The following is a 24,876-nucleotide window of genomic DNA, read 5'->3' as shown; positions in this document are numbered from 1 at the left end:
AAAAAGTAGGACCTTGATTGTGCCAGTTGCATTGTACTTGAGGCTTTGAAATTGCAAATCTTAGTGATTATATTCTAGCAGTGCTTCTAACAGCTCCTAGTTTGCCTGAACATAATTTGTAGCTCTTGTATTATACTTTCACTCATAAATTTTGCAGGCTGTCGCATTGGTTGTGTTCACAAAGACATTTGCTGTCTTTCTAGACTAAAGTAGAATACTGACTGTTCATTACAAGTAAAACATGGATTTTTTTTTTAAAACTTATCTGGGCTCTTTAGAAATTAGTGGGGGGGGGGAGTTCTCAGTCATGTGAAAGTTTTAAAATAGGAATGTGCATCAAGTCAGGTGTGTTCTTCCAGCTGAACTATACAGGCAAGAATCTTCAGCATCTCTTACTTTTAAATACTTGCAGTTAACATTTTACAGACTTCTCCAGTAAATGGCTTAGCTTAAGAATACAAGCACTAAGAAACTGCAGTAGAAGAAACAAATATGTGTCAGTGTTTTGGTAGCTGCAGGGTGACTCCAAGGGACTACTCCTGTTCCAAGCAGGTCCATAGCAAAGTATTATCAATTTGCTGGATCCCTTTTATGTGTTTTTGAGGACTGTTTTAGATTTTTCTCCAGTATAAGATTTTGAAAAATGTATTTTAAAAATGAAAGTGAAAGATAATCTTAGCTGTAGCTTTTCAATGTGGTTAGAGCAGTGCACCTGCTTCCCAGGTGGCTGGTGAGCTCCCTGCGTAGCAAGTCTTGGAAGGGATGATGGCCATTGTTGTTTTTTCCATGAGCTGCTCAAATGTGTTTAAGTACTTGGTAGGTTTGAAGAGCCTGTGACATGAAACATCAGCCAGCTGTTGCTATTCTGATTTGGCCTTTTATGTTTTCATTCTTGCCCTCCATTATGCCTACTTGCACCTCTTAAGCTCACTGTTTTCCTCTCTCTCTCCCTTCCCCCCCCCCCCCCCCACTAATCACACTGCTAAAAGCTAGTATTTGGGAGTCGCATTTTCAGGAAACAATTTGATACAGCTTGTATGTACAGTAATGTTACTGTAATGGTGCTGTAATTGTTGTATCTAATATTTTTGAGACAATTTAATGCCCTCATAGAAGGCAGAACTGCAGCAAGGAATTCTTTATTTTTGACCAGTTAAAGTCAAATGCTCATTGGGTAATAGAGATGGTAGTATTGCCAGTTCCCCTCTAAATGGGAAGAAAAAGGGGTGTATTATGTTGGAATCTTCTGTAGCAATATATCTGAAAATTCTGAGGCCCAAAGAATCCTGATTAGGATAATAAATGAGTTCCTGTAGTTACTACAAATTACTTCACGAGTTTGATATCAGATGGCTGCTGGGAATCTTGGAATTGCTCAAGTTTTGTCTTGCTGGCATTGCTGCCTCCCTTATTGCAAAACTTTTCCTTGCAAAGCCAGTGGTTCCATTTCCTTGTACCTTTGAAAGAATGAGGGGAAGAAACAAAAATGAAGTGTCTGATGTGAGAATCCTGGGAGGTGTCTGATGCTGCAAATGTGAGCTGGAGAGGGCATAAAAAGCAATCTAAAAGGAACAAAAAAGGGTAAGGGGAACAAACTCAGTTGGAGACAGTAAATTTGTTCTCCTCAGAAACATACCTCTATCTTGACATACATGTGAAACGTAGGTTAGGATGAAGTCTGGATGAATGAATGAAGAGATGAGATTGACGCAGGCACAAACTGTGAGATGTGAAATGGGGAAGAATGTCTTTGGCAGATGAAGGGGGGTGTAAGCTCTGGAAAGGTAAAGGTATATTACACTCCTTGGGAGTGCAGGGGAAATGAAACCTGACAAACTTCTTTTCAAGTGTTTTTATTTCCACAATTTTTTCTCTCCTAGCAGTAGGAAGTTCTAAAATTTGGCTTGATGCAATGGAATTCTTCTTTTACTTGCCCTTTAACAGGTCGTGATAATGCATGTGAGAAGACTTCATACATGTTTCTACGGAAAGAACTTCCTGTGCGACTAGCTAATACCATGAGAGAAGTTAATTTGTTGCCTGATAACTTGCTTAACAGGCCTTCAGTTGGGCTAGTACAGAGTTGGTAAGTAAAAAAGCAGATTAAGAAATTAGCCTAGAACTGACACTGTATCTGTTGTTCTGCTTGCAATTCAGATTTGTGAAAACAAACTTCAGCCTGTTTTTTGTCCTGAAATGTTTATAATGTATGTTTCTTGTCCAAGTAAAGTTTAATTTCCTTCTGAAAACATATTTAAGCCTTGTCTATTCTTCTTGTTGCTAAATCTTTAAAAATGTAACCTGGTATTCAGTGGAAGCTGTGGAACGGGACAAAAATCTATTGTTTTCCAGTAATTAACATTCTCCATCTTTAACAAGGGTATTTTCGAACTCATGCTAAATCCTGCCGTCTTTTCCATAGTGATTAGTTTCTAGCCTACTTGCAAGTTCAGTGAGGGTTTGTAAACTGCTGCCTTGCATGTATTAAACTCTTTTAAAAAAAATACTATTGATCATAGGGTGTTCATTATCTTTCTACATATGCATACCTGATCTACAGAATTTATATAAAAATATCCTTGTGGTACAGAGCAAACTTCCCTTGTTAATACTGTCTTGGTTACTAGGTGTGGGAGTTGCAGCTAATGTTACAGGCTTTGTGTTAACTTCAGTCAGATCCTTTGTGGCAGGGAACTCCTTGTTGGCTCTATACTGACTGTTGGGTTTGGTCTTGGGTTTGTCAAACTTCAGACCTGGAAAGTGTAAATTAGGGTATTTAATATTGTGTAACTTTGTTCAAACATGTTTGTAAGAGAGGTTATGCTAGCTATCTTGATGACCACTTCAAACAGTGATTAAGTGCTTCAAATAAATGTATATGCGATGGAGCCACACAATAGCAATCACTCTGTGGTGAAGTGGCAGCTTAACAGGGGCTGAACACTTGTATGCATCTGATATTACTGGAAGCTGTTATGCCAAACAGAAAAAGTGGATAATATCGAGGCCTTTGAGGCTGTTCGGAGAATAGGTAGTTTGTGAAGGTGTCTTTAGTGAAATATAAGTAGATAGGTACATGAAGAAAAGGAAATAATTTCTCTGCAATGACTTTAGACCATAATACTTCTGATTCGGATAGATGTTCTGTGAAATATTCTCGCATCTACTAATGCAGAGTCAGGTAATGTTGAGATTACTTCTGGCAAAGGAAGTGAATCGGTGGTTACAGTGGATGTTCCCTTTGAAGATCTATGAGATGAATTTTATGGCTACAAAATATACTCCTAATTAAAAAAAATCTGTTTTGAGCATATTGGAATATATGATGACTGTAAGATACTTGTCCAAATTGTGTATTTTTATATGATAGTGTGATCTGAAGTTTCACAGTTACTGTAGGTAGTTTTCCATTAAATGGGCCACGTATCAGATGGTCATCAGTGTCTCTAGCGTGATGAGAAGGTTCATATGAGCATGCAACCCAAAACCAGAAGTTTGAAGTCAAAATGTTTTGTTGTAGAGTTTCTCTGATTTTGTTTCTCAATTAAATAACGGCTTTTGTGGAAATGAGTATCTTCACTGAGATTATGTAAGAAAATATTCATGATATTTTGTCAGAAGTCCAAAAAAAAGTAGTATTTGGTTTTCCTGATTATAGATGTGGACTTTAAAGAGCTTATTTCTTTTTTTTTTAGTTTAGTTTTTTAATTGTTTCTTAAAAAATATTGCCTGTAGAAGGAATAGGCCTTTATTGGGGCCTAATAAAGCTGTCAAGAGCAGAGAATTTTTTTTTTTTCTTTTAAATTATAAGGCCTGCTGTTGCACATTTACCAGTAATGAATCTTTGGCAAAACTTACTCTACCGGTTAGCTTTTTTTTAACGCTTGTCCTATTAACTTCAGTTTCAATGACCTTGAGTATTGGGCAGCTATGATTAATAGCAACTTTTGAAGCATATTTGTAATTGTTTTTTAATCTACTTTTTAGACATACGTGGAGAGATTCCTGAATTTTATGCAATAGAACCTCAATATGAATTTAGCTGTTTAGCAGACTTGTAAATTGAGGATACCTCTCCCTGAAGCACTGAGTATTTCATACTTAGGAAAGATTTTTCAGATCATATCTCATAGTTCTGAAACTTCATTTTTGCTATGCATCATAGATTGAGGAAGCTTGACAGCTTATTAATATGTAAACCCGATGTACATTTGTCACAAGTGAGCAAAGACATCTTGTAACATGTTATTCACTTTAATCTGTTTACTTGCTAATTTCCAGTAATTTATCTAGTCACCAGCATAATTATAACTTATTTACACTGCCACATTGCACTAGGACTCTGTTTTCTGTGCTGATAATGAGACTCCAAATTAGCTGGAGCTTTAAGATGTAGTTTCCCTATATATTCTTTAAGGTCAGCATGCCAAAAATACAAAAGGCTCCAAACCTATAAAGTAGATTTTGTTAAACTTTTAAACTAGAGCAAGGTAGCTCTGTAAATAGATGAAACTCAGGTTTGCTGCAGTCAGAAAGCAAATCAACCCTGCGACGGATCCTTTCTCATCAGTCCTCTGGCAGTCCGATCTGTAACATTATGAATTGCATGAATATCATAGCCTGTCACAGGTCCCTTGAAAAGCAGCCTCCTCGTGATGTTTCTGAGAATCTGCTCCTTGCTGCAGGTGCAAGCCCCTTTGTCCTCTTGAGTTTTCTAATCTGTCTTTGGGGTAGTGCCGCAGGCACTTTGCTTCCTGTACTACACTCTCTGAGCGCGCTGCTTGCATAACAGGAGGTTTTTCCAGCTGATTGCTTGATTGCTCTCCCGAAAGGTGCAGTCTGCCTCCCTCCAGTCGGGGTTCTGCCTAGCCTGGTGTGGAGCACTGAGGGTAAGGGAAACAGCTGGCCTTCCTTCGTGCTACTCAGCTATGCTCTTCTGAGCAAAGCTGGAATTGCCCACACGGTAGACTGGAGAGAGAAAAAAAAAAAAAAAAGCAGCATTGGTGTTTTGCATCTCAGTCTGCACAGAACCAAGGCATTAACTCTGTCCGAATTAAAGTTTGTAACTTAACGTGCCTATGTTCTGCATGAAGTAGCAAGGGAAGGAAGAAAGCAGATCGAAGTAATGACAGCACAGTTGTTATGCACTCTGGCTGTGAACTGGAGTGATTCCAAATAATAGATCCACAACTAATGTGTTAGGAATCATCAACTTATTTTTTACTTTTTGAAATTAGTGGCCGTCTTCCTAGTTCTAAAGAAATGGGCCTTTCTAGACCAGCTTTGAGAGGACACTCGGTCTGAAGTGCGCTGCAGGTAGAATTCTGAACATGTGGCAGAATTGCATATTACTGATATCATCCCTAATGTGATGTGGGAAAATTATTGCATTAAACCTAAGAATGGATAAGATCAGAGTTTATAAAATATTAAAAGTGTTTGTGTGCAAGTTGCACAAAATGCAAATCAGTCATATCAAGGTTGTGTTACCATGGAGATATGTTTCATTTTTTTCAATGCTTGGATGTTAGTTTCTAAAGGAAAATCTTCATGAAATACCTTTGCTTTTTCATTTTGTGTAGCTTGCATGAGTAAATACAAATTGAAGAAAAAAGGTAGTTAAAAATTTGAAGTTGACATTACAGCTATTTACAGTGATTTCATGTAAAAAATGTGCCATACTGAAATTATTTCACTTAGAAGACTAATTAGCAAGAAGTTCTTTTGTTAGTTACCACAATGCAGGTTAACAAGTGCTTGAAACCAAAGAGTGCTTGAAACCAAAACAGCTTACCCAAGCAATCGAGGTGTATTGCGTTTAAAAAAAAAAAAAAAAAAACCACAACCAAACAAAAAAGCCAAAAGACAACGGATTTGAAGAGCATAGGCTTTGATTTGTGCTTCGGTGACTCACTGCAAATAGCAAAATGTAATTGATGTTCTCATTTCTTCTGTTTCTGCTATTTTCTGTAAGTCTGTGTCCTGTATAATTGTATGCATATAGTAGTAGTACAGCAAATCATTGATTGTTTTAGCAGTGTTCTCCTTTATTCTAGCTGACTGGTAGATGGCATGTGAAGTGTATTTTAAGCATCACCAGGTGTTGCTTTTCAGTGCTTAGTGAATCCTGTAGTTACCACCTTCAGTTATTCACATCTCCCCCTGCAGTTTTACATCAAAAGGAAATTCAAAGACATAAATGAATTGGATGAAAGGGGAATGATGCTATATCAACACGTGTGCACATATGCACACTGGCTATTACAGGAGTGAATTACGTTGCTGACTAGTGCTGTTTTCATTAGGCAGAATCTGCTATAGCTTGTTGTTAAGACAATTTTGTGAATTATTTATTACAGTTCAAAGTTATAAGTTTCCTTTTAAACAAGTTCTTACTACTTTTCTTTAATTTTGAGCTGTTCTTGTTGGGGTAATAAATCTTGTAAGTAATTTGAAAAACTAAATCACAACAGAATAAAATGAAAAGATATAAGGCATTTGCAGTTCTGGGTTTTATTTAGCGACCTGGGTTAATATAAAAGCTACATACAAGACCCCAGGTTGAGCGATGCGTAATGGCAAGCATGAGATAGTGGCTTAGATTTGTTTGAGTTAAGGTTACTTGTTTCCAGCTGCAATTAGTCAAAGGATTGAAAGAGATGGTAGGAATGATAAAGGAAATTTGAATGGCTTAGATTTGGAGTTAAGGAAGATAACACTTTCTTCTTTGAACTGGTCTTTTTAACTTACTGGTCATAGTGCTTTTGAACTACAAAGTCGATTTCTAAAGTAATGCCAATTTACTCTAAAATCAGGAAGAGACATCTTTGAGATATTGTTGCTAATCGTATATAAAGGAAAAGCATTACTTAGTTTCTGTGGCTTCTCCATCACCACCGAGACTAAACAAATGAATATAGTCTACTCATAAATTTCCTTAGTTTAGAGCATTTAGTTTATGTAGCTTTCATTTTTTCAGAAACTTTCCGTTTCTCACTGGTGCTCTACGTTGGACCTGCAACATAGCCATGATGACGTCAGAAGCTGTTCTGCCTGCGGGTTGCACTGAAGACTGACCATGTTTGTCTGCCTCTTTCTGGTTGCAACCTGCTTTAATCTTTTTCTGACTAAGACAGTTTTCTGCACAATTACTTCCTCCATTAGATGGGAGAAACACTTTGCTTGCCTCTGCCTGGTGCACTAGTAAAAGTGCTGATCCTTCAATAAAGGATTAGTGACATGTTTGATTATTCTAGGGTTAGCGGTTTTAGGACCAATGTCCCAATAAGCAAGCAGAGTATACAAATCTCAATACAGCTTACCAATAATAGTGGGCAGCCAAATTAAAACAGCATAAAAATCAGGTATTGGCTACACTGAGTACCAGGAATATTCATTGCTGCGTTATCCTCAGATGAGCACTGGATTACCAGTGTTCCAAGATCTCTAGTAGGACGTTACTAGTAAAAAGCATCTGCTGTGTTGCTTTAAGTGTAGTGGTTTTCCTGGACCTTCAGAAACAAGAGTTTCATGTTTCTGTTTGATGACAGTCAGGGGTCAGCAGCCTCCTGATAATGTCCTCTGACTTACCTGTGACTGGAGAAGTAGTCAATTCTCTCATGGCACAGATTTCTGAATTTCCTTGGAAATTGAGTTTCCTTGGAAATTGCGACCGAGTTGCAACCCTTAAATGTTCTAGGGGGCTAAAAGGGCTGCTGTTGCCATTGTGAAGATGACATTAGAAGAGTGGACTAATGTGTAGAAGGTGTGTGGAAGGAAATAAAGAAAGGACAAGGAAGAGAAAAGCTTCCATGAAGCGGGGAGGATGGCAACAGAAATTAAAGCTGGAAGGGAAAAGATTTCAAACTAGGAGAAAGTTCTGAAAGGATGAAGAAGGAGCATAAAGAATGGAGGGGTAGTGACAGACAAACTTGGTGACATATACAGCATTTGGCCCTTTATATAACATGAGATGCACTTTACAGTGTGGAGGAAACTTGTGGCAGTTCAAGAGGTTCCTCCCGGCATGCGTTGTGCCCTGCCTGTGCTAGAGAGCCTCACAGCGTTTTGATCCACAGAAGCTTCCATTGTCATTTGTTCTTCTGAAAGATCCAGATTTGTAGTGCTAAAACAACTCGGCAAATCTCATCGAAATGTGGGGATTTTAATATTAAGTGGAGATTATTTGGGAGATTCCTTTTGAAACCATGCTGCTAGTTTTGATTTGGAAATTGAAATGCTGATGTAGACACAGTCATTAAGCGCCAAGAGATCTGCCTGTATTTGAGGAACAGAATAAGACTGCTCCCCAGAAATCAGGCACCTATTTGCTGGGTAGATTGCTTTTCTCTTTAGAATCAAATAAGTATGTTGCCCGTTTTCCTTTGTAACACACAGAAACAAATTTCAGAAACAAACTTAAGACAGCAAATATTTATTTAACTACAAAGGAAGGTTATAGCCCTGGAGAGTTTAGATTTCTTGTTTGATATATTACAGCCCACAGTGTGAAGAAACTAGTCAAACCTGACAGTGTTGAATTTCTGGACTGTGTCAAGTTTATGTGGCTTTTTTCGTTCCTGACTGTATTTTCAAGGAGAGGACGCTCCATGAATGATACCCTTTTCTCTGGCTACCCAGAAAAAGTCCGGAAAGTCAGTTCTGTCTTTGAGGCAAATATGGATTGGATGACTTATTCTTTCCTCAAATTCATTTTACTGACAGGGTCTTGGGTAAGAAAGAGTTGTTTATTGAAGAAACAGTGAAGGAGGTAGTGAAAACTCATTGCTGAGAGTCATAAATTCACTAGAGGCTGTGGAAGTGCAATGTTTGTCCCTCTCTGGCTGCAGCAAGATTGGGCACAGCAATGAGTCTTAAGCATTCCTTCTGCGTTAGGTCGCCTGGTCTGGCAAGAAATCAAAATCATCTTCTGAAACGTTTGCTTCTGCAGAGCCGAACTGTGGCCTTAAAGTGTCACAGCAGCACCCTCTCATCCACCACTTCTTCCATCTTTCATTTTAGACTTCCACTGCCCATTGCTTAATACTGTGCTTTGCTAATTGTCATCGTTATGCCTTTTTTCCATCCTTTACCCTTGTTTGACTTGACTGACCTCGATTCATGTGAGGATAACGGTGTTGAAGAAAACGTAGCTCTTCAAAACAAGGAGTGAGAATGCTCACGCTAAAAGATTTATATTGAGTGTTCAGTCTCACAGATGAAGCAGCTGAGTTTAGAGAGTGAAGCAGTTTTTTTCCCTTGAGAATTAAAAGGGGTGTGCATGCAAGGACTCATTCTCAAAGGAGATTCATTTTCATTCCCTTGTTTGCAAAGCGAGCTGCCAAATTGATTCTGCCCCTGCCTCTCCATCTTCCACATCATATATACTGTCCCTGTACAGTTAAATTGTGTGCATTTCTGAAGTCCCTGCCTGCCTTCTCCTTTCTATTAATGAAGCAGTCCTTCCAAAGAGAATCCTTTATCTTTCAAATAGCTAAATGTTGCACTTTTCAGGAACAGGTATGTGGTGGATAGTAGGCTATGGCTCCTCTAAATCACTGCCTGTTCCCTGAAGTGACCCTAGACAATTTCTTGAGTTCATGGAAAGATAGTGTAATGGTTGTTCTAAACTGTTGCTAGTCTTTTAGCTTTGCAAGAGGCTAGGCTTTAAAATAATGCAGTGCTGGAGACATGAGCAACTTACCAAATTTGTAACTGACAAACAACCCTTGGAGCATTTCTGTAGGCATTTGCAACAGTTGCAGTAGGACCGAAAGAGAAGGACAGAAGCTAATGTTACCGTGCTGACCCTGTTGAAAGTGTTGATCTGTCTGGAAAAATCTGAGGATTTTTCTCTTGCCTAGGGAAGGCTCATCTCCACTGGAGTCATTCTGGACTATTCCAGAAGTTTTACATTATTTCTAGGGACAAGCTTTTCCTAGTACTCTTCTGCCTGATAGCCTTGTTGTCCGCACAGCACTTCTTGTCCCCTGTGTACAGGTTCCTGCAACACAGTAGTCACTGTGTGTAAGTGGATTTTCAAAGAGGACCTGTGCTGTGCTAGAAGAATTAGGTGATGTCCAGTTTTCAACGTTTGCAGAACGGGTCTCAGTTCTGTTTCCTGTCTTAAGTCCCTTTCTTCATCACTTACAGTTGAGACCACCTCCGTTTCATGTTCTTTCCTTCCCTTGGCTTCAGCAGTGCTGATACAGAGTAATGGTCCTGGCAGTGCTTAAGCATTTTGGCTCCATTTCATACCTGACTTCAAATCTTGGGGCACTTCACTACTAAAGAGTTTCTTAACAATTTGTTAGCACGTCTCCTAAAGTATTTTCTGCTTCTTGCTTACTTACATAAATTGTAGTTTCCCATGTGGATGTGGAGAGATGTGGTTAAAACCTCCCAAAAGTTTGTGGGATTCTTTTGGGAATATCTGTGACATGGATCTCCTTTCAAAGTACGGTAGGTTGGTGAAGTTGGCTTTGTAATGGGTCGAAGTTACTATGTCCTACTAGATTCTTTTTAATGCTTGGCTTTGTACAGTGATGCTCACTTTGGAAGAACTGTGTGCTGTTCAGGGAAACCTGTTCCTTTCATCATCTGTGATACCCTGTCATTGTGACTAAACTGAGGCATCCTACTTAAGTTGGATGGCGGTAGGTATAGGTGTAGGGTAGGTACATGGTAGGTATAGGAAGTGCACTGCTGGTGAGAAGGAGTCCTGCTCACTCTCTGCCTTCAGCCATGTGCTTCCACTGCTTCCTTTGTTTTGAGTCTGACAGTTGAGATAAGATCAGCTACTGACCCACATCAAAACTAACCAGCCCCCCAAAAGGAAAAATATTTTTCAGCATGCCAATCAGGTTCATCTTGTTGTCCTGCAGTGGCTGGAACTGAAATGGGGAGGTGGAGTGGCAGCATGTGGTTCTAGAGGGAGTCATGTGGGCAGCAGTGCTGTCTTCAGCTTCGCTTTAACGTAAAAACATAGGAGGATGTTTCATAGCCTGCTTAAGCCAGTCGTAACATAGAGCTGCTACTGGAACAGGTTTAGTTGTAAAATTTAGTTGTGAAATTGCCCACGACAGTGCCTGGGGGCAATTCTGTAGGTACTTGAGCCGATTAGTGGGTTGCTGCTACTGAAAGGGAAAAGGCTTGGTTGCTTAGTTTCTCTTTTTCCTCACGTGGGCTGGGTGATCTCTCTCGTGGTAGCTTTAGCCACGGTCAGGCCTTTCTATGAGTTCTTCTAATGCGCTACCACCACAACAAAAAAACCTATCCATCTGGCTGACTGTTACGCCACGATAGTAACTTAGGGGTGTTTACACAAAGAGTTGGTGAGCGTTACTCTTGCCCTAGTGTAAGTGGTGGTGCTTAACCAGGAGCAAAGGGAGGGCAAAAAGGAGAGGAATTGCATCTCCTCCTTCTCAGTGTTGAAACCCTCCCTACCTTTGGTTTTATGCTTGTGGCTGATACTTTGTGTGAGGTACTTCAAGAAATGGGGCCAAATTCTGTAATCATTAAAGCTACATCTCTGCTGCCAAATGTGCCTGCTTTAGGGAGTGATACCTGGCCTACGGGCCAAGTGGTGTGCAGCAGTGACGTTTATACTAGTGCTGGGCCCTCTTTCTCCAGAACAGGCTGGCTGAGTCCATGTGAAGTAGTGCTTTGCCCTAGGTCTCCTTTGGGTCCTGCGTTGTACCTCTGTGGCCCTGAGCCTCAGTTACTGTTTTACATGTGCAGAGTATCTGAACTAAAGAAGCTGTGCTGCCTTAGAGCAGTGTTTTTACAAAATCGAAGGTAGTGTGGTATGCCCTGAGTGACGTACAGTGTGAGGAGATAGGGAGCGTCTGAAGGTGCCTAGTTTTTTGGGATACTCTTTTAGGACCAGCTGGATAAAACCTTGTCCACACTACTACTTGGGGGTGTTCCTGGAGTGCACTTGCTTCGGAACTCTGCCTGAGGATTTTTTGGAAGGAGAGCTAGATCCACTCTGTGAAGAATGTAGGAGCAAACTAACATTTATTTAAAATGGATAACCAGGAAATCAGGATCCAGGGATGAACTAAGTTGCCTGAAATTACAGACCTCACTGAAGAGGAAGAATGCTGCTGTTAACTTCAGATTGATTTGAAAAGCAGTTTTCCTGAAGTGTGGAGTGTAGAGTCACACATACTGTTTTTTGACTCAATATAATATACTGTAGTTGCTTTTTTCCCCCCCTTTGTTAGTGTCCCATCTCATTTTAGCCGTTGCAGAGAACTGTGTACTGTGCTTTTGTTGTTTCAGATTAAGTTGTAGTATTAATGTTTAAAAAAAAATTTCAAAAGTAATTTAGAGTTAAGTATTTTAATTTTAACTCTTTCTGTATCATCATTTCAGGTACATGCAGAGTTTTCTTGAGCTTTTAGAATATGAAAATAAAAGTCCTGAGGATCCTCATGTTTTGGATGAGTGAGTAATTTGTTTTCCTATGACAGTTTATTTTCAAATAATAATCTATTTCAAAAATGGTGGTATGGTTTTTTTGTTTTGTTTTTGGTACCATAGCGTAACAGTGATCTTGCTTGCAAGGTAGAATTCATGCAGTGAAGACCAAAATTGTAAATTAGAGCTGAGTATGGAAAGTCAAAGTGTATTTAAACGATGTGTTGCATATATATAATCTAATAAATTAAGAAATTGAATGCAATGCTTCCTCTGAGGCTATATTAAAAAGACAACGTGCCTGCAAGAATATACTCATATAGCAAATACTTACTACTAGAATGTCATTATAGTATTTATTGAACTCAGTACCTCATTGTATGTAATGTATATTGCCATATTAATACTATGAAATTTTAAATTGAAAGCGCTGAATGTATCAATTTTTTATCTAAAACCTTTTTTCATAGATTTTACTTACTGACGTTCAGCTACCTCATTGAATAAGATTGCTTATGTTTTGAGACGAAAGGAAAGCTTAACAAATTTTCTTTATCAACAACTCTTTATAAAATTGCCGTCAGAATGTTTCTCTGAAATTTATACAGAGAAAGCAGATTCGAAAGAATGTTTAAGTGAAGATAGGTGCACTACTCTCTGTGTGTATGTGTGTGTGTGTGTATATATACATACATATATGCATCTATCAGGGAGTAACAGCCAAATAAAAATACAGGGCCTATACTTACCTTCTGCCATACAGCTGTCAACTTCGTTTCAGGAGAGTAGTTCTTGCAGATGTTTTTGTTCTGTTGCTTAGTTTTCATAGGGCAACTTATCTTTTGAACTTGAATGCTCTGGAAACACTGTCTGACAAAACAGGCATTTTTTTATAGTAATGTTCATAGAAATGTTCTGCAGTCCAATAAACGCTCTGTGCAAGATGTGGCCTATATTGTGCAAAAATGGTATTTTGTCTTTATCAGCTTAGTTTAATGTAACTGAAAAACAGTGTTAGCTTTAGATTCATTAGCTGGCATGTTATGTTAACTTTAGTATAGGTTTCTTTAGGTAGTCTATTTTGAGGCTGTGTACTCTTTTGGCTGTAGGAGTATTCTCTGAGATCTTTTCACTTTATTTTTTAAGTGAAAAGTGCATTCAGGAGAAAGTCGAGTGCCAGAGATGCCAGATTAGCTGGGTGGCAGAACTGCAGAAAGATACACAAGAATTTAGGCTGAATGAGTCAACTGTAGTGTTACTGAACAAGTGAAAAGTAACTATTTTTTCAGTGCGAGTCCTGAGCTGGCGTGCAGTTCTGGGTGCTACCTATTAAAGAATTAAAATACAAGTGGACAGTATCAAGGGAAAAGGATCAAGAATTAGAGGTGTGGAGAATTCCACCTCTGAGAAAAGTCAAAGGGATTTGTTCAGACTGGCAAAGAAGAGATTGGAGGGACCCTGGCAGTCTGCGAGTATGGAGAAAATACACTGTAATAAAGCACGATCAGTTACTCTACATAAAGAAAAAAAGAATGATAAAATAGCTGATATTTTTTATTAAAGTTGAGAACGTATACAGGGCAAAAAGTACGAATTCTAAGATTAGTGAGAACAAATTGAAAGAGAGTGTCAGAAGGCTGTAGAGCATCCTGCATTAAAAGCTTCCGAGAATAGATTAGACATCTTCTCGTGATGCTTAATGCTTATTAATAAGCATTAAGAGGGCATGCTTATTCAATAGTGGATAAATTAGACGATCTCTTTCACCATTTCTAGCTGTTACTTTCTGTGATTCTGTATTTACAGCTTGAGTTTGCTGATGGGATAAGAATTTCTGTTTGCAACTAGTTTAGCAATAAGATTTCCTACCGTTTGACTTAAAAGAACGTTTTGAGTGGGATTAAGTTACCAAAACTTGATGTCTTTTACCCTTTGAGAAAGCATAAGCTGCCTTAGACGCCTAAATGAGCTTGGCAAATGTAACACAGGTCTTATGAATGTTTTGAAATTGTAGCTTGAGACGAGGTGGTTATGAAGCTTCTAGTAACGTTTATGTTCTGTATTTAGGTAACTGAATTTCAGCTTTTTGTGGACTTCAGAGGTTTAAGGCAGATCAAAATATTTGATTGTTTTAAGAATGCTTGATATTTTAGAAAGTTGAGCAATTTGGGGACCTGTTTTTGGAATCTGTTCATAATTACTAGATGTATTACCTGACTTTGTCATATGGACAGTGGGCATTCTTGATATTGTTTTACTGTAATATGAAATTTTGTTTGAGATGCTCTAAATTAGTATAATGTACCAAATATTTACTCATTCAGAATAATTGTCAAAATCTTTGAAACCTTACCATTTTAGTATTATATGTCTTTATAATTAAATAAAGATGTTGGTAACTTTTTTGCTACCTACTGAGCTAAAGTCCGGCTAGGGACTCTGACCGTGAAGAGAGAGACAAAACCCAACTTATCTGATTAAAGATCAAATTTATTCTCATTGACAATATTGGGTAGGCTACCTAAGATTAGAAAGTCGCACTAATTTTTCTGCTCTTTGCATGTCAACTCTTCCTAATGTTCTGAAGGCTATGCTGTTTAATTAGATCTTGAGCTGTAATTAGCAATTATTTCAATATTCTTGGCAAACTGAGTCTTTTAAAAATACTTTTAACAGCTGTGTCCATATTTCATTTGTAATAACCCAGCAGAATAAAGCTAACAAAAAAATTACTCAGTTGCTTTACCAGTATTCTATGTTGCAGGCGTTTAGCCCTGTTCTGCTTTTATATCTTTGTGGTTGGAGGAGAACTGGGAATACTGGTAACTCTACTGGTTAATGAGCATTTTTATCAATGGAAAAATAAATGGGTTCCAAGAGTTCAGTTATGTTTACATATTACTTTTCTGTTCTTTTGTGATTCCATGTATCACAGAATTTGACTCATTATCTGCAACTTTGTGGGTCGTGTTTTTAGTGATGTATGAATAGGAATAGTACTTTTCTTTACCAGGCCAGTTTGTTTAGAGAAGGACATGTGGAAGTTTACACTATGAAGTGTGCCCAGTCCTTTGAACCAGAAACTTTCTTATCCTAACAGTATCTGTGGTATGTGTCTCTTAGTGTACCATGTATATAGTGATGTATAAAGAGGGGTTGGAGCCTGCTCCATCTCTTGGTTCTTCCCAGTTGGAGTCTTGCTCCTGCTATGAGCTGTAGCTGCTAGCTTTAGATAAAAGAAAAGCCGTAAGACCCAAACCTCCATCCCTGGGGCTTCAGACATAGTGTTGCCCATCCTTGTTAGTGCCCTGTGTGGTATCAGGTGACTTGTGTTTCATAATGGGCTCGTGTGTTCTTCCTTTAACTTAACTAGTATTTGAAAACCTGAGACTGCCTTGGATTAAAGTTCTTCTGCCCCGAGAGCTATTGGTTGGAGCTGAATGCCGTGTCTACTTTAGGCTCTCGAAAAACGTGAAGACTTCTAGAGTTGATTTTTGGTAGTGGAATGAGCACCCTGTTGATCTTCTAGTCAGCTGAGGTCGACCTCAGCTTCTCTTACTGATAGTCAAGGTAACAATATCTCAAGAGAGAAAAGGAGCCCAAGCTGTTTTGTAAGGAGGTTTGATATCCACAGGTGTACCCTGCCTTGGTTCTGTGATTGCCCTTGATTACCAAGAAGCAAAGAAAATATTGTAGTGTCACCAATATCATTGTATTCAGATATTCAGAGATAGATGTCTTGTAGTCCTGTTATGTGCCAGTTTTCCAGTGTTAGTCACTTGATGATGTGATTATTGTTGTTAGTATGAATCTTTCCAGTGCAGATACTTAGCTGCCTCAAGCCCCTGCCAACAGCTATGGAAAACTTTCTTTTTGTCACGGCAAAGGTGTTTTTTATGGTTTTGTTGTTTTGTTTAGCGGCAGACTGGGGAATTTTGAATTCCTTGGTCAACTCTAACCCTTCTTAAAGAGCTCTGAAAGTTTTCCAGCTGTCTTTGAAGACAGGGCCTGGGTTGTCTCTTTGGCTGAGCACTGAGCCTGGAACCAGGCCAGGTTGGATGCTCAGAGCTCAGGCATGGCTTCCCAAGAGCTGGAGCGTTCTGTTTCTCTGCCTTTCTCTGCTTGCATTGCTTGTTTCTTGTTAGAGATCCTCTTTACACACTCTTTTGTGGTGTATATATAAACATGTCCTCTGACTATTTCTGCCACATGTCTGCTTGTCTGGGCAACCTGTTCAGATATTCTAAGAATTCAAGGTGGTCTTCTTGAGGACACCACTTTACATATCAGTGTCCTGGGATTATGGATGTTGTCCATGTACTGACATAGCTGTCTGTGAAGCCGTGCAGTGAAGTGAATTGGGAAATTGATTTAGCTGAAAAACAGTCATATTCGTCCATGATCTACTGCACCACATGGCTTACAAAGGCAGTGGTGCCAGCACGGTGGAGGGGATGAGCAGATGTCAGCAGAGACTAAACTAATGCTGATGCTGAAAAATTGCTTGTCAAGCTAGCTCAATTTATGTCAACTCTCAGTACGTGAATTTGAAGATATGTGTACATTCCTGAATTTTGCCTTTTCATGTACATTGGACAGAATCCTTTAAAGGGACTTCCTGTCACAGTATTTCTGTGATGCAGAGGTTTAGAGGTGCTTTGGTTTCTTTATTATGGTGGTTCTGCTGCTACACGGTTGTCAGGTCAGTGTTGCTGTCAGTCATGTGGGCGTATGGCAAAAGCTCAAAAAACTCTGCATTTCTGATAGCACGAATATTTTTCCTTGAGCTGTAGAGTAGTCAGGTGGAAAGCTTTCCACAGTTCTGTCCGGCTGCGTGATTGCAGAACTGTTAAGATAAGGTGCTGACGTTTGGTAGTGTGTGTAAGCTGACGGGGGTGTTTGGAATTTCCCGTGGTGTCAATGCACACAAAGGAAGAAACTGTTTTTCGAAAACTGAAGGTTTTGTAAAATGTGTTGTTCACAGGTACATTCAAAACCAGCTTACCCCCGCCCCCTTGTACCAGTGAGGTTTTTTTTGCTGATGTTTGTCTGTCTTCTACCTTCTTTCCTGGTGGTTGGGGGAGGGGGGTGTGTTGGAGGGCCGGTTTCTGGAACTGAGAGCAACTAAAGAGGTAGCAGTGTGAATGTGTATATACATAACATACTCAGAAGAAGCTTGGTAAAGAAAAAGAAATAGTCTTTCTGCAGCATTAAGATTAAAGCAGTGATTCTGTTAGCAGTTTGAAATAAGTACGTGTTGGAGTGGATTTGATTAAGAAGATGCCATTATATTACTTTAAAGTAAGGTGCAATGTTATTTTTATAGTACTTTTATAATGCTTTTTAATATTACTTTTAAAGTAACTACACTTTCTACTAGAGAAATCTTCCAGAGTGTGGACTTGTCTTTGTGGTGATGCTCAACTACCAGCTAGCACTTCTTAAAAAACAAACAAAAAACACAAACCAAACCTTATGTACACAACCCCAAAACAAACAAAAAACCCATTGCAGATATGTTGCATTTAAAATGGGTTTTTTGACTGTCTGCCCATGACTGACTTCTTTTCTCTCTGCCCATAAAATGGGCGTAGAAAAATTCCTTCTGCTTTTATATTGAAAAATGTTTTTATCTCCTTTTCTTCTACTGCAATAGATCAAAACAGAGTAGTACATACAGTCGTTAGCAAGTTAGGTAATAACTTGCGACATTCATTAATTGTCTCTACAGAAATCTGTGGGCTTCGTTTATTTAGTAGCTATGCAAATGCCTCAAACATTGGTCTGTTAATACAGAACCCCCTGAAGCTCATTCGGCTGAAATAGCTTCATATTAATACTTTCTCATCTTTCAAACTGCATTATTTATTCATTGTAGTTTTGTAAATGTAATACACAACATTTTGAAAAATCAAATTAAATAAAGTTAAAATGAAAGTTAAATAAAATTTTCAGAACTATCCCGCAGTTGATTTTTCTTAGCCAATGCCATGAAAGCATTTTAAAAATTCCTTGATGCCTTCTCCCACAGTATGGGTGCAAGTAGAAGCTTCAGGTGCCTTTTGGGTATGTGGGGGGGTGTGGAGGAGGTGGGGAAAGGAATGGCAAGGTTAAGGAGACATTTAGTTCTGACTCCTGCCTCACCATTTTGCAATATGCGTATATGCTTCCGTATGCGTGGTCCTTGAAAAGCATCTAGTTCATGCAAACGTTTGAGTGAAATCAGTCGTCTTTGAAAACAGAGCAGGAGGCCATCATATCTCTGTAATAATGAAGAATTCCTTTACTGTGTGTATTTGCACTTGTTTGAACTTGAGCTATAGTTTGCTGCTCTGTGCTGGGCAAACGTCCTAGCCCTTTGTTTGCTTGTCTGGCATGCTTTGTGCCTTGAAGCGTTTTGGTAGTGGGATATCAGAGAAGAGCTTGCCCTCTTGGAACGCGTAAGCACAGTAATGCGTATATTGTAGATAGTGGGACTACTTAAAAACAAAAAGGAAAGCTGCCAGCAAATAAATCAGTAGACAGGGCTATTAGTTATTGGGTTTTAGATATTTTGATTGTTGATATTGCTTCTCAGCTCTGTTTTAAGTTAATCTCTTTGCTCTGAAACAGAGAAAAAGCTTGAATACAGCTAGGCACTAGTCTTGTCTGGAAAGCTAACGCTACTGGCTCCAGTGAGGCTGTAAACCTTCCAGTTGAGGGAAGTGGGTAAATGCCCCAGCTGGGACGTAGGGGCAGACGAAAGTCTCCCTGGGTTGAACATACCAGTGTATCTTGACCTCTGGTACTATAGAATAAAAGGTTTGTTTTGAGGAATTAATTTTTAAACCAGCATGGTCATTGACATGACATATTAAAAACCATTAATAGCAGGGAAGACAAGATTTTATACTACTGTGTCTTCTGCAACTAAAATTGTTTTGCCAGTCTCAGCTGTGAAACGGAGAAAAGTGAACTGTTGAAATCTGTGTCCTTATCATTTAACTCTTTGATTTGGGTGGTCACAGACCACACAGAATCAAGACTTCATAAAGAAGTCTGCAAACCTTTTAAGCATTGAAATAGTTTAACGTGTCCTGTCAGCAAGATTGGTAAGTAGGTAAGAACAGTCTTTCTGTACTGTGAACATCCGCAGAGTGGGAAATTAGGCGGTTAAGACTTCCCCTTTTGTATGCAATGAAATGCAGTTTTGCAAGACTAATGAGTTGTTTGTTAATACACTTGCAAAAACTGGTGATTCGACAGAGGATGGCAGAAAAGCTGTTAAAGATGAATCCTAAAGATGAATCCTACATTCCTCTGCAGCTGGCAACTTAGAGTGGGAGAAATCATTTTAAAAGCATATCACTTGTTAAGAGTGGTATGTTTTACTTTCAAACAGTCACCTAGGACAACAGGTTGTGAGAAGGAAGGAAGGATCAGCTTTAAATCCGGTGACAAATTGGTAATCTTTTACTTTGGTCTTAATGTGCTTTCCTTAATTGTTGTATATTGTACTTCTAATAAAATAGTACATTATCATATTTTCTGTGTTCATTATATATCTGCTGAGAATGTTTTGCAGTTTTTTTTTTTTTTTAAGAGATCTGTAGATTTGCAGATCTAGGCATAGGCTAACAAATTTTACTTTCTTTTGAAATCTACATTTTATTCTGTGTGTATTTTTTTAAGAAGATCATGTAATCATTATGGTGTTCATAATCGGTTAATATTGGAGAACGTAGCAGAGTTGAGTAGTGCTGATTTTCCACGTCTAGGCTTTCAAGGGCTATTAAAATGCTGTTTAAAGTGTGTGTGAGTTTGCACGTGAAAAGAAAGGATGAGCACTTTGAAGATCATAAGTGTTGCGCTGCCTTGACAGGAAAAACAAGAATTCTCCAAGCTATTTCAAAATAGGTGCTGTTAAAAGCCACGGAAGTTATATCCTAAAACTTTTGGACCTACTGCAGGGAAGAGCCCTTAGGAAAAGAAAAGAAAACAAAAAAGGCACTGTTGTATGAGTTCTGCCACCCAGTGGTGTAAAAGGAAACTGAACACAAGTCACACAGATAATTACCTATCTTGGGGTTTAAACTTACCAGAGTAGAGGCCAGGTAAAGGAAATACATTCTAAAATTTAACTGTAGGTGGTTAGGGGTTTAGAGGGAAGTATGGAGTGTAAAACCTCTCAGGAGATTGTGAAAGGTAATCAGACTGTTTTCTCTGGGTTGTATCTCTGGTCTGCCAGCCACTGTTGGATGCTAAGGATATGAGAGTTACTAGGGTGCATATAAAAAAGCAAATCGCTTGTTCTGAGTTGATAGTGAAGAAAAATTTAATTTAAAGGAATATTTTGGGGAAGAAGAATTGAATTTGAAGCCCTAAATGTGTCACCCTCGTGAGAGGTTGATATTCAATTTCTCTTTAAGTAGTCTTTTTTAGGTACTGCTTTATTTTGACTTCTCCTTTTGATAATTTTATGTTGATTGGGAGGGATAGTAAATAACAGATAAAATGCTTATACTGTGAGGAGTTGAAAACAGAAGTTGAGATTAATTATACTCTTAACATTTTGTTTCTAATTTTGTTTCCTTTAGCTTTTTAGATGTTTTAATTAAAGTCAGGAACAGACACAATGATGTGGTTCCCACCATGGCGCAAGGGGTGATTGAATACAAGGAAAAATATGGCTTTGATCCATTTGTTAGCAGTAACATCCAGTATTTTCTAGATAGATTCTACACCAACCGCATCTCTTTCCGTATGCTTATTAACCAACACAGTAAGTAATTGCTTTTTTCATCTTTGAGATCCTCATTAGTTATCGCCTGTAAACCTGAAGATACAGCTTTGTTTTGGTATTTTTCATACTCATGACTAACTCTTACTATTCTGTACTAATAATGCTAAAGGATATAGTGGCAACTAGTTATTTTTGTACTTTTTTCAGTTATCAGAAATGAATTCAAAACAACAGAACTTCTTCTTCCAGAATTGTCAGGCTTTGTCAGTGTGGCTGTCACTTTTTAATCTCTTTGGCAGAGACGCCTTGCATAGTAACGCATGAACTATTTTTAGGTAGTGGTAGAGCAGCTATATCTTTCTACTCACGGATCTGTCAGCATTGTTTGTCAAGTTGACGTTTGTTTCATCCTCAAACCCAAGGTTGCCAAAGATTTTGAAGAGATTGTACGCTATATGTATTTTTACTGTTTATTTTTCAGCAACTTATCTGGGCTTTTTTTCTTGCCTTCTAAAGGAGTTGACTGAGTTGAGTATTTCTAACTTAAGTTTTGAATTATCACCTTTATATCCCTCTACTTCCCACTGCCATTTTATGAATAAATGCTAAAATTAGTCATCCTTTGTCATTAGGTTCTATTTCATTGCTTGGTATTGTTACTAATAAATTTACTTTTTTTAATATACATTCGTATTACAGAGGGAAAGGAGTTACTTGCACAGCTCCTAATAACTAGACAGTGCCACTATGTAGAAAGTGATCTGCACAAAGTTAAGGTCAATATTGTCATCTCTTATAGCGCGTCTTTTACCTTTAGCTCTAGAGCTTCATTCACTGCCTGGTATTCTGCTTTTATGAGCCCTTAGAAATAGAGGTGCGCTACGGATAATAGGGAACAAAACTGGAATAGTGTAATGTATTTTCCTGTAAGCTATATGCCTTTCTAATAACCTTTTCTGTGATCAGCAAATGCCATATTATGTGTCTACAAATAACTTGCATGCGGCAAAACATAAGAGGTGAGATAAACATGCTTCTTGCTTTACTTATATCTGGGTAGACAAATGACAAACAAAACAAGTCAAGTCAAAAGACCCTCTTAGAAGAATGCTAACAGTAAGTCAAAGCTACATCCTGGCAGAAGTTCTAGACCAAGTATGAACATTATTTGCATTGGTTCTAAAATATTAAATGTACTTCACTACACGGAAACTGCTTTCCCTGTGGACATTCTCATGTATGTAACTGTTTGAAACTTAGACCAGCTGACAGATGCTTAAAGTTCAGTTGAACTAGTAGAACTTCTCTATGCTAACCAACCATAGCGATTTATCCGTGATGGCAAATATTAATCTTGAAACACTGACAAGAGAAAAAGCAATTGGAAGGCGGAGTTTGGAAACAGGCTTTTATGTACTTTGTAATTCTGGTTGATTCATTATGGACCAACTTGTTTCTTATGGTGCAATTCTACGAAGTGCAGTGGGCCAGTGCATTAGCTTGCCATCACTGGAATAGGAAAATCTTCCATCTTGCCGTTTACTTATCTCCTGCTGCATCTGTTTCTTTATCAGCGTTGACTAATGTGCTAAAACAGGAGAAAGTCACCCCTGCAAAAAAAGTATAAAATATTTCTGCTTTTTTAAGAGTTAAGCTGGGTCAGTGAAGGGTCTGGTGAGTGCCAGAGTTTGTGCAAAGGAGGGAGTGGGGAATGTGCTGCTGAGAGTCAGGGAGGAACCTGAGAGAGAGACCTCTCTGCCGACTGTGAAATTGCAGCTTAGGTGAGTGTAAAAGGCTTTTAATGCTGTCTTACAGTTCCTCAGTCCTTTTTATTGACACTTCCATTATTACATCTGCTCCTGTTCTGACATAATGATATGAATGAAGCATGTTACAACTTAGTTGTATCTAATTTGGTAGTCCAGTTTGAAATGGAGATTTTCCCCTTAACCCTCCCACACCTCTTTTTCTATATTAACTAGTTTTAGCTATAATGGGAGGGAGAAGAGGAAGGAGGTAACCAGTCTTCCTAAAACAAGGATTTTGGGAGTTTGGAAGAATATCTTTTTACAAAATGATGTACTATCCAGTAAGTTTCATATGTCACCTGATTTAAGTCTTCTGCACTGCTTCAAGTGTAATAGGCAATTTATTGCCGTTTCTTTTTCCTTTTAGCACTTCTTTTTGGAGGAGACATTAATCCTGCTCATCCCAAACATATTGGAAGTATTGATCCTAATTGTAATGTGGCTGAAGTGGTTAAAGGTAAGGAGATCAAGCTTATATTTTTGTTGATTGACTCTTCCCCCCCCCCCCCCCCCGAACTTAGAATATTCATACACTTATTATTCAGATATGAAAGACTGAAAATTTATGTCCACTTAATAAACTGAAGAAAAGAATAAATGAAAGATCTTCCGTCACTTTCAAATAAGCTCATGAGTTTATTGAGATTTTCTAATCTCATAATTGAGAAGGTTGAAACTTAACAGTGTACTAACAGAACTGGGAAGACAAATTAATTTTTTATAACTTTAATCTGTCCTCCTTAAGTATCAGACTAAGTATTTTAATGTTTTGTTAAATCTTAAGTGTTTTCTCCTCCAGAATACTTGGGGCAAGTTCTCGGGTACTGCTTTTTTATTTAATATTGGTACTAAAGAAAATTAAGAATAAAGGCAATTTTCTGATTTTCCTTAAAGGCCCGAGTTATTAAATGTCCTCAGGTGTATGGATATTTTAATGAAACACCACATTTCATCATGTAGCCTGACTGTGTGCATCTGAATATATCACAATCTGTTCTCGGTACAGAAGACATGTATGTATCTGAATAATCTGACACCTGCTCATTTGAAATCTGCTTACTTAATGTTATGAATGTTCATATGCTTACAGAGTGTTAGTAGATGTGCATGAGGCAATGTTGTCCCCTTCAAGAACTCGTTTGAAGATTCACGTTCTAGGTATATCTATCTACAAATAGCTTTTACTGTAGGAGTGAATCGCACTCTAGCCTTCGCTGCTGTTTGTGCAGTTACGAGAGGGGAAAAAATTTTTCTCCTCCTTGCTTTCTCTCAGCTTTTGGTAAAGCAAGAGCGAACACTCTTATGGCAGAATTTGACCTGCATGATAGCTTATTTTGTAGTGTAGACGCTTTTTGCTATTATTGGGACTTCTTAGTTTCCAGCCCTTTGGCTTTTTTCAAACCTGCTGCAGATTTGTTGTTTATGTTAATATTCCTTCCAATAGCAATGTTTGAATTCATTTTCATCATCAAATTCATAATTTCCATCTACCTTACAGAGGAGTGCATAGTGTCAGAAGGTGCTCAGTCCGTTTCTTAAGCCGATAGCTGAAAGAGATCTGCATCTATAGAAATATCTGTAAACAGATGAGGGCATCATGAACAGTGTGTCCAGTGTCACCTTTCAAAGAAATGAAATGACCTTAAAGACAGAGCTTATCTAGTCAAGGCAATTAGGGTCATTTCCTTTTAGTGTTGATGGAAGGGTTAATTTGCATTCCAAAATGTTCTGGTGCACAGGTGACACTCGGAGCAATTTGTCAGACTTTATAGTGCCAAAGTTGACGTCTGTGTAGTAGCAACGAGTTCTGTATGCCCTTCAAGGGTGAAAGAAATGGTTTAAAAGAGCTTCACTTCAAGGCAACTCTACTAAGGATTCTCTCTAGCTGCCTGAGGTGGGTCTCTAGATCTCTCACTGACTGTC

The 24,876-nt window shown here is 38.5% G+C and overlaps 1 protein-coding gene across 2 annotated transcripts in view; it reads left to right on the top strand.

The window, feature by feature from the left end:
• Positions 1-24,876, top strand: part of PDK3 (pyruvate dehydrogenase kinase 3) — a 59,286-nt gene that overhangs the window by 16,348 nt on the left and 18,062 nt on the right. Inside the window, exons 2-5 of one of the 2 annotated variants that reach the window (XM_068917414.1) lie at positions 1,945-2,086; positions 12,379-12,450; positions 21,000-21,184; positions 23,321-23,410. In XM_068917414.1, coding sequence (XP_068773515.1) covers positions 1,945-2,086; positions 12,379-12,450; positions 21,000-21,184; positions 23,321-23,410 — 489 coding nt within the window. The remainder of the gene's footprint in view (positions 1-1,944; positions 2,087-12,378; positions 12,451-20,999; positions 21,185-23,320; positions 23,411-24,876) is intronic. The other variant, XM_068917423.1, reaches the window with a different exon arrangement.

The sequence above is a fragment of the Struthio camelus genome, chromosome 1 (genome assembly GCF_040807025.1).
Source record: "Struthio camelus isolate bStrCam1 chromosome 1, bStrCam1.hap1, whole genome shotgun sequence".
NCBI classification, from domain to species: Eukaryota; Metazoa; Chordata; class Aves; order Struthioniformes; family Struthionidae; genus Struthio; species Struthio camelus.
This window is presented reverse-complemented; position numbering and strand designations above follow the sequence as displayed.